Here is a 10,468-nt window from a genome sequence, read left to right as displayed (position 1 = left end):
CGAATGCAAGTGACCTGGTTCTCTCGCTTTCTGCAAAAGGGTCCATGGGTTGTTTTATCTATGGTTTTTGTTTATTCTTTGTGTTTTTCCCCTCTGCAGTTTTTTGCTCCCACTTGTTTGGGAGGATCCTTTTAATCCTACGCGTATTTAGTTTTTTGGTTTATTTACGGCTGTTGTTTGTTTAAATGCTTTTAAGGGATGCAATCTGTTTGAACACCTTGATTTGTGGACTATGATTTGGTGTTAACAGATTGAAAGGATCATTTGTAATTGTTTTTAAAGGCAGTTTAATCAAACATTTGTTTCATGGTAGTTTAGATGTAGAGAGCTTCTTTTAAGAATTTTTTTTAATGCATGATACAATCCTATGATGTGATAGTGTTGATTAAGTTTACCTTGAATTTTAATGTTGATTAAGTTTACCTTGAGTTTCAGGTTCTCTATCATACCAAAACGTGCTTAAGGCTTGGTATAATAAAATTGTCCATGCATAATAAAATTCTCAGATTCCTTGTGATGCAAATATATTTTATTTAATAGCCTTATTGCATCATCATCAAACATCATAGATATGGGGTTCAATCTGAAAAAAAAAACACTATATTTTGTATGAAACTTTTGATTATTTCTGTCTTTTAATTACTTTTGTTTTATCTGAGAGTTATAGTCATTGAATTACAGCTTGTCACCTAAAGTACACTTAATTATCATGCTCCCCAAGCAATTCCAGAAATAGTGACACATAAGCTCAAACTCTATCAGTAAGCCCACGTTTGGTGTCGACTGATGGATCATTTCATTTAGATTTTCATCTGTCAACTACAGAATAGATTGCATTGTGGCTGACTATCCCCCACAAGACTTGATTACTAGACAGAGTATCAATCATGTAACTGGTCAAATCATCTTACATCATGAACTCCATCTTGATTTCTTTTATATCATGATAATTAAAATTAGGGTTGACAGGGTGTTTATTCCAAGACAACAGTAGACTCAGAAGCCGCATTTAAAAAAAAAAAAAATCCTGGGTTCCTAAGAACTGGATTGGCAGGGTTTTCTTACTAATTTCTTCTATTCAAGTTGTTGAATGACGAATCCATTATAGTAGAGGTTGCTGATGGTATGTTTTTAGAAAATTTTGGTGGTTATATGCAGAAAGCCATGGCACATTACCATGAGTTCTTGTGTAATGTATCTTCGTTTGCCTTGGCTGCATTTCACGTGCAGTTCAGATGATGATAGACTTTTTGTCAACACATTAACGATGCTTGCTCTCTCTCTCTCTCTCTTAATCTGTCTCAGTTGCATGTTTTCACGGCAAGCAACTTTCAACCCTTGAACAGTTTACCGCAAAATTTGGGCCTGTTTTTGAGATTTGAAGAAAGGTGGGCTTAGATTAAATTTTAAAGCAAAAGTGGATATTATTTTTTTTAAATCCCCAAATAGTTTAGATTCCCTAGCAGTCTATGACACGTTAGCCCTCTGCAAGAAGCCTCTTTGTGGTAGCGGATCAGGTAAAACGTTTCAGTAATCTACATGGAAGTAAACATCTGTTTCGTGCAGTTGGCCGCATTTGAGACAAAGCGTCGAACTCTTTATTTTGTCGTTTTACCCCATCCCTCTCTTTTTGCAATTACATTGTAAAACGCCCTTTTTACCTGATCCGCTCTCTCTTTTAGATCTGCAATTCACCAATTAATTTACAAAGCACCAAATTGCTACTCTCTCTCTCTCATACATTGATAAACAACTTACGCCTGACAACGACACCAGTCACACCACCCGCTCGGTGACAGTACACGAGCCAAAGCTCCTACGAGGCCAATAATAGGGGAGGGTGGTGTATGTTCGCCCCCCATGATTCACTGAATCCCACGTCTGTGTTCGGGGATCGAATGAGCGCCACGTATTCATGCACATGGGGCTCGTATTCCCGTGTATGTTGCAATAATAGCAGCCTATCACATGCCCAATCTCAACACCAACCACAGAGACCAGCCCAAAACATCCAAATCTCAAACCAAAGAGCGAATGACAGACGGACGGACGCATGAAATTTACATCCCCAACCTCATTAAACGCAGGAAAAAAATGCAACAACAAGCGTCCCTTTGCAAATAAGTATACGCAAGAAGCCAAGAATCTCTTTTGGTTGCAGAAAGAGACACCCATCTCTCAAAGCTAAGGTTAGATTCATGAAAAAAAAAACGAAAAAATTAATCAAAAAGTGTTCATTTTAGTACCTTATTAATTATGGCGACCCCTGAGCAATATCATTCCTTGAATAAATATGTAAATCATGTTATATACATAAAAGAATAATCAAGCGCAAAAAAACACCAACTAAAAATCACACCTCAAAACCTCCATTGATGGATCCTTCGGAGGAGGTCGAGATGGCAATCCCATTGTAATCCGACGCGCTGTCCTCCTGCAAATTCATGAGCAAACTCGAGCTAAAGCTAATGCTAGGCTTGGAGCTCGGCACCGCAGGCAGGGGTGCCTCACCACTCAGCATCTGCAGGATGTTCCTCATGTAGGGCCTGTGCAGAGGGTCGGGGTGGGAGCAGATGAGGCCCACCATGAGCACCCTCCTCATCTCCCCCTCCTCAAACTCTCCCCCCAGCCTCGCATCCGCCGCCTCCACCAGCCTCCCGTCTCTACGCAGCCCCCAAACCCACTCCACCAAGTTCACCACCGCCTTCTCTATGGGCCTCCTACCGCAGGCCACCTCCAGCACCACCGCGCCGAAGCTGAAGACGTCGGTCTTGTCGGTCGCCCGGCCGGAGAGGACGTACTCCGGCGCCAGGTACCCCATCGTCCCGGCGGCGATCATGGCGTCCGGCGACTTGTCGTGCTCGACCTGCCGGGCGAGGCCGAAGTCGCCGAGCTTGGCGTTGAATCCATCGTCCAGCATTATGTTGCTGGCCTTCACGTCCCTGTGGATCACCTGCTTCTCGCATTCGTCGTGGAGATAGGCGAGCGCGGAGGCGACGCCGGCGAGTATCCGGCGACGGTGGTGCCAGGGGAGCACCGGAGCCGGCTGGAACAGAGCCTTGTCGAGGCTGCCGTTGGGCATGAACTCGTAGACCAGGAGGATCTCCCCCTTATGGTGGCACCACCCCTGCAGCTGGACGAGGTTCCGGTGGCGCAGCGCCCCGATGATCGACAGCTCCGAGAGGAACTCGGCCCTGCCCTGCCCGTCGCTCGCATTGCTGCACCTCTTCACCGCCACCACCGCCCCCGTCTCCGCGATCACCCCCTTGTACACGGTGCCGAAGGCGCCGTGCCCGATTATCCGGCCGGGGTCGAAGTTGCGCGTCGCCAATCTCAGCGTCCGGTAGCTGAATTCATGGGGGGAACTCAGCATGGCCGACGCCGGAATCTCAGCCAGGCCGCCGCCGCCTCGTAATCGAACGCCCCGGAAGCGGAACCAGATGATGAGCCCCGCACAGGCGACGAGCAAGAACGCGCTGGCTGTTACGACTCCGGCGACGGCACCGGGGCCAGACTTGCAGAGCCGGTTGTGGCACGGAGAAGGAGAATGGATTCGGTCTGGTTGGGGGATCGGAGAAGGGGCAGAAGAATTAGAAGTTGAAGAGGGTGGTGAGTAATTGGTGGTGCTAGTGCTAGTACCACTAGTCGGTGGGGTTTGAAAAGGATAATAAGTGGGTGGAGGAGGAGGTGGTGGTGGCGGAGAAGAGGAGGAGGAGGAAGGGAGGGAGGAGGCGAAGCTCCACCACTGGATGGTGTGGGTCTCGGTGCTACCCTGGGTGGAACCGGAGAAACCGACGAACGCGAACTCGCGTAGGTGGGAGGAAAGGTCCACGTGGACGGACAAGATGGGATGGGAGGGACGGAGGTTGGAGTAAGAGACGGCGACATCCAGACGGGAGGTGCGGCCGTCGTAGTCGATCCAGGCATTGACGACGTCGCCGGACTTGAGGTCGACGCCGAGAGGGTCGAGGTCGGCGACAGCGGTGGAGGTGAGGGAGCCGAGATCGAGGCCCACGTGGTTGCCATTGATGTCGCCGAAGCCCACGTCCATACACGTGTCGAACTCGACGGCGACGATGGTGGGGTTCGGGGGGTCGAGCGCGGATAGGAGGCCGAGGTACCCGCCCGGGTCGCCGAGGGTGCGGTCGTCGGGGGCCAAGAGGAAGGCCAGTCCGGCGCCGATGGAGGAAGGGTTGAGGTTCGAAACCGAGAAGGAAAAAGTGGTGGTGAACGAGGCCCTGGCTCGCGTGGTCGGGTCGACTAGGCGGATGGGCTCGGCGTAGAGGGCTCTCCCCGCAGCGGAGTAGGGCACGGGGAGCTCCTGCGTGAGCGCCAGCGTCCCGTTCTTGACATGCGCGTCGCCCAGCAGTTTCAGCCTCCCCAGCGTCAGCGTGTTGAAGTCGAATTCCGTCTTTTTCCCTTCGCTTTTGCAGCAGCCGAGGATGAGCAGCAGCAGCAGCCGGAAAAGGGACGATTTATGCTGCCGCATCCTCGCATTGGTGGCTTCTTTTTTCCGAGAGGCTCTGTGTAAAGGAGAGAAAAGCAGACAGGCGAGAGAGGATGGAGAGACGAAAAAGAGGATGTGAGAGAAAGAAGTGAAAGGAGGACAAGAATGATGGAGAGTGTGAATGGAGACAAAGGCTGTTTTGGGGGTGTCAGCAGTGTCCCCACCAAGACAACGGTAACCTATCTCTCTCTCTCTCTCTCATTTTTTTAATTAATTCACTAGCCTATTGCACAAATGGGACACTAACTTTTGGGGGCAAAAATAGCTTCAAAAGCTTACGTGTGGCCGTAATGTTTTACGGTAACTATTTTTCTTTCAATGTGAGTTCTTAAACAGTGACAAAAGTTAAAAACGTTCGCAGGCAAAAAAAAACTCGCGAGAAATTGATTTTTTTTTAAAAAATCTCACAAATCTTTTTGGCAAAATCTCGGAATAAAATTTTAAATTTTTAATATTCAAAAATAAAAACCACATTTTTTTACGATAAATAGCCGATAAAAACATGCATATCGTGTTTCAAACACGATATTTATGTTTTTGACGAAGAACTATCGAGAAACTACCGCTTTTAACTTTTGGGTAATTTCTTGCGAGATTTGTCGCTACCTCTTAGGTGGGCCTTTCCTTATGCTTTACTCCCGTTCTAAAGTCATGTTGAATAATGCAAAAAAAAATATGTGTTGGCCTCATCCATGGTCAGAGTTGGACCAGTTTAGGGACAGTTCCCAACCAGACCTAGCATACCTCATTTGCAGGACAATTGCTGAATTTATAGGTCAAACTGTGAATCAGGTCACGACTGCTGGTGATGGAAAAACGATCAGAGTCATTCGGATAAGAGAGCGGATCAGGTCCAAGGGGGCTTGGACAGAACTGTCCAAGGTACCTTGCGTGTGGTTCATCATCAAAACGAACGGAAGCCACAAACGAAGAAAGGCTTTTTGTTTTGGACAAATGTCAGCTGTCCATCTTTCGGCATGCTCATCTAGGAAGCAAACAGCATCGAAAATTTTTGTGGGGCCCATCTAGGTGGGGATCATCCTTTTGGCTGTTTTTGGGTGCCGTTCATCTTGATGATGGATGGTATCTAAGGCACCTTGGACAATTTTCTATGGCAATGGGCTGGCTTGGCCAAAGCCATCAACTTGACTAGCCGATTTTGGGTCAGCCCGTTGCTGATCAGTTAGACTCATGAGTTTAACTTAGCCAGACTGATCTGGGAATATATATAAGATATCTTTTTTTATTTTTACTCGGATAAATCGCCCCAGGTACAGAGAGCTAATCGTGCTAGCTCAGCCTGCCGTACTATGGTCTACGTTCGTATCAGCATAAAACTTTACCCCTCGACCCCAGGGAGTCGCCAAACTTTGGCTTATGCAGGGTGGTGATATCCATGGGATTTGAACCTAGACTGCCAGTCAAACGGTCTAGGCCTCATCCCACTACGCTACACCCCTTGGATCTCTCTCTCTCTCTCTCTCTCTCTCTCTCTCTCTTTATATATATATATATATATATATATATATATATATAAGAATCGGTTCCTCTTAACTGTTCATACCATAGTGCGGACAGGGATGATTTTTTTTTTTATGTTTCAAACCATGTGTGGCAAATCTGGCCTCAAAGATGTGTTTTAGCATATTTCATTTGGTTGGGCATCGGATGTGGGATCATGTTTTTATGAAACATATGATTTTGAGTCTTTAAATCTATAAAATTGTGAACTACTGATTTTTTAAGTCTTATAAAAATCCACTCACATGCCTGTTGTTACTAAAACAGACCATGTTGTTCAGATCTATAAAGATAGATTTAAAAAAAAAAACGAGAAGAATTAAAAAGTTAAAAAGTAAGGCTGTCAGCACCCTCCTACCATAGGAGAAAGCAATCACTATATGTATTTGGAGTTGTTAACACACAAAATTATTGAGTATGGATAACTTTGTTTTATGTTTTTTGGATTTTTTTCGTAGATGGGACCTTATGAATGTGATATACAAGGTATGTTTAGTAGAAAATGAATTTTAATCATGTGATTGTGACATATAAGTAGGCTTTTTAAGGGTTCTGAAAATTGATAACCCATAATTCACTAAAACTTCACTCAAAAAATCATTTATAAATCAAAATAACACAATCCAAGGTTTTATCCTTGCAAACAAATGGCATTATGTGGTCAGATTGAGTTGATAAAGCTTCAACCTATATATATATATATATATATATATATATATATATATATATATATATATATATATATATATATATATATATATATATATATATATATATATATATATATATATTACTGGCCATGTTAACCCATTGCCCGGCCTTACCCTCGGATGCCTCTTATACATGTAATAAACAGCATGTAGCCACCACGCATACGTATTATAGATAATTCAGGTGTAGGCTGTACCATATCTGACTAATTGGATTTCTGATTAATAGGATTCAGTTTTTTTTTTTTCAAGGCAAGCTGGGTTAGGCAAACCCCTACCAGTTATACAACTATACCACTGAGATTTGAACTTGCAGAGTCTCAACCGCGTCTCAACACAAGTTGATGTGCACTAGCTACTCCTACCAGACAAGTGAAGCCCCCTCCCCCTTGGTAATCGGATTCAGTCTTGAATTCGAAGACGAATATAAATTTATTTTATCGGAATCTGGATCCAAATATGAAAGGAAAACCCAAATCCGACCCAAAATAGAACTTTTCTATATGCTTAAGAACCCACCTTCAACTGCCTGGTATTGAAACAATAAGAAGGCTCCAAAGTCCAAACGGAAACTTGGTGACTCCCAGGTCAGGTCATGTGGGCCCAAAGGGCATTGATTAAAAATAATGGTGCTCTTTGACTCCCTTTCACTCTTGTAGGAAATAAAAGTCTCTCTATTCACCGCACACGGACATTCTTTCCATCCCTCAACGGTAAAAGAGAAATAAAGGTAACACTTTTCTTCATTTGGGGCAACCACTATACAGCCATGTATTGATCATGATCCGATATATATACACATAGGGTTGCTGATAAATAAATAAATTTTGGTCCCCATATTAGTGTTGCAAGTGGCTCGGATTTGGGTCAGATCTGAGTTAATCCAATAATGGAAATGACTTTCAATGGGTAAGACCGATTTGGGATCCAGATACGATCTGACACTGTCAGATACTGGATCTGCAGAAAGTGGACCGACTGACGTATATTAGCTTTCCTTCAAAATAGATGAGGGTTCAGCCTGTTGCAACCTGGTTCCAAACAGTTATTTATCCAATTCCAACCAGATCGGACTGGACTGGACATTGTATGTTCTAAAGACTAACCCGTTTATAAAACAGAACTCATTTTCATGGATCTTATCCACCAGAATTCCCTCCTGTTGGGTTATAATCACATAACAAGAAGTTATTGCGAAACAAATGCAATACAGAGTGTGGCAAGAGACCCATTAGGCAATCAAAACAGAGTGAAGTTCTAGCTAGAGAACAAAGACTCATCCAACTCAATCCTTGATGCTCTCTCCATCATCCAACCGATCCTTCTTCGTAGATCATCAATCTTATTTGTTCTGCAGTAAGATGGTTCATTAAGCCATTCGATTAAACTAAGTTTTAACATGTAGATTTACCAAAATTGAGTGAACAAAAGCAATCCCAAATTAACATCAGCAGGTTTTCAAAACCATAATACAAAGGAGGATAAATATCAATAGACCGTTTATTCATCAAGAGGATACATGCAAGATCATCAAAACTACAAAGAAAATAACCTATGCCCTACACCACTCTATTTATCGACAAAAGTTGCTTCAGCAAGATCTATTGCACGGGCAAGGGCAGCAGCTTTGTTCTCGCATTCTCGCTGCTCATCATCTGGATCACTGTCTGCCACAATACCAGCACCCGACTGAAGGTGTGCAACCCATTCCCTACGCTTATCTGCATCCTTGTAGGAGTACATTGTGTCATAACGGGTATCCAAAGGAAACACAATAGTTCGAAGAGCCAAAGCGATATCCATGTCGCCAGTAAATGATACACCACCAAAGCCACCACTATATGGCCCCCTTCTCGTCGCCTCCAATTCATCAATCAACTCCATGGCTTTCACCTTTGTTATATGGAAAAAAATAATAATAATAATGAAACAATAGGTTGAAGTAAGAAATGAAGATTTGAATGGTAATGCAGTAAGAAATCAAAAGTTTAGCAGTCAAGTCACTCCATGTGTGCCAACTTATGGTGTTAAATGCACCAACCTACCCCGTGTAAATAAATAAAAATACACAGATTATTCTTCTGCATGCAACTTTGGATGTTTAAGATAAAGAAAATCAAGAAATTAAACCCAAGAACTTCACACTACATTTCATAAAGGGTGTTAAATTTCAGAAACCAAACCTTTGGGGCTCCGCTAACAGTACCAACAGGAAGTGCAGCACGCAGAACATCCCAGCAAGAGAGATGATCAAGCAGCTCTCCAGTTACCTGTACAGAGGGAACCAAATACCAACATGAGATTTCTCATTTATTCATATTCAACACATGCATATAAGCATGTAAAATTCAGGCTTTCAAATACTCGCTTCTCATATATTTCCTATAATGCATAGGAAGAGGAACAGTAAACAATTCAAGCACGTCAGAAGCTTTTCAGTACACATTAAAAAGAATGACCTCACAATTGTCTAATAACAATTGCAATATGACATAATTAGCATCTCAAGTGACATAGTTACGAAACTAACGCATATTATGCATCAAATATCATTCTGAACAAAATCTAAACGAATGAAACAGACAAGTATATTTTTCAAATTCAGCACAAATTTCAGACTTACCGTGGAGCTGATGTGCATCACATGAGAATATCTTTCAATGTTCATGAGCCGTTCCACCTTTACGGAGCCTGGTTTTGAGACCTGAGAGATAAAAGATCTGGATATGAGATTATTGAAATCCATGGTTCTAGCTTCATAGCAACAATATACGGAACGTAGGAAATGTTTTCATCTGAAGCAACAAAAAGGTTAAACCAAAAACAAGTCTTTTCCAGTACTCATTCTGATTACGGAACAGCCTCACTCTGTTGTGCTTTGATCACTAGCCACACACAAAATAGTAACATATGCATGAAACTGAAAGATGCTTAAAGGTCCCAGGCAAGGAATTCTAATTCCTTATTGACACTAGTGGCATTTACAAGAAAATCCACAATAAAAAATCCTGGGAAAAGCTTTCCCTTGACAAAATTCTCCAATATGTGGATTTACACAGTCAGAAAACACAAGAAGATCCAGTTATGTGTGCACGGTCAAGGTTCACACAGGTTAATCTCTATGTCACACGGACTCTTCTAACAGGGCACCGCACCCGTGTCGCACCCGCACCCAGGCGGGTGCGACACTTGGACACAGCTTCCTTTGTGTTAGGTGAAGTCAACCACACAGAGGTCCATTTCTATCCAAAGAAGATTCAGTTAACCCTAATCAAGTCCATTTTTATCTATATTATATATATAAATACATAAATTCACACAAAGACACATAGTGTTAACTTAAAACTGTTAAAAATTATATATATATATATATATATATATATATATATATACATATCCTCCCCGCACCCCCGCAGCCAAGTTTTTTTAAAGTGCCACATCTGCACCCGCACCCACATCCGCACCTATGTGACATAGGTTAATCTCCTTGGAAACCAACCAGCATACCTGTTTTTCCTCCAATGTAAACCTTTCCGAAGATCTCTTTTGTCTTCAATTACCAACAGGCAGGGTGCAAATGGGAAAAAAATATTTTGCTTTTAGCCAAATGGTCAAAAGACCCAAGGAATTCAGAATATTTTTCCGAGGGTCAAAATTGTGTTAGGACTGGACACTGAGCACAGCTTAGTAGGTCTTCAGTTGACAAGTTTAACCCACTGAAGAAATCAAA

The 10,468-nt window shown here is 43.1% G+C and overlaps 2 protein-coding genes across 2 annotated transcripts in view; both read right to left on the bottom strand.

Annotated features, from left to right (window-relative positions):
• Positions 1-2,237: 2,237 nt before the first annotated feature.
• Positions 2,238-4,873, bottom strand: LOC149840023 (L-type lectin-domain containing receptor kinase VIII.1-like). The gene has a single exon (XM_090002990.1). It carries the CDS (start codon positions 4,487-4,489, stop codon positions 2,354-2,356), a length of 2,136 nt encoding a protein of 711 aa, XP_089859116.1. The 5' UTR covers positions 4,490-4,873; the 3' UTR covers positions 2,238-2,353.
• Positions 4,874-8,120: 3,247 nt separating this feature from the next.
• The window catches only part of ASA1 (anthranilate synthase alpha subunit 1), a 45,560-nt gene continuing 43,212 nt past the window's right edge, over positions 8,121-10,468 (bottom strand). The window contains exons 9-11 of the mRNA XM_090002991.1: positions 9,362-9,442; positions 8,922-9,008; positions 8,121-8,631 (exon numbers count right to left, since the gene is read on the bottom strand). Of these exons, the coding sequence (XP_089859117.1) occupies positions 8,308-8,631; positions 8,922-9,008; positions 9,362-9,442 (492 nt within the window). The 3' untranslated portion in view covers positions 8,121-8,307. The remainder of the gene's footprint in view (positions 8,632-8,921; positions 9,009-9,361; positions 9,443-10,468) is intronic.

Source organism: Nuphar pumila, chromosome 4, assembly GCF_984573655.1.
Source record: "Nuphar pumila chromosome 4, dmNupPumi1.hap1.1, whole genome shotgun sequence".
Taxonomy (NCBI): domain Eukaryota; kingdom Viridiplantae; phylum Streptophyta; class Magnoliopsida; order Nymphaeales; family Nymphaeaceae; genus Nuphar; species Nuphar pumila.
This window is presented reverse-complemented; position numbering and strand designations above follow the sequence as displayed.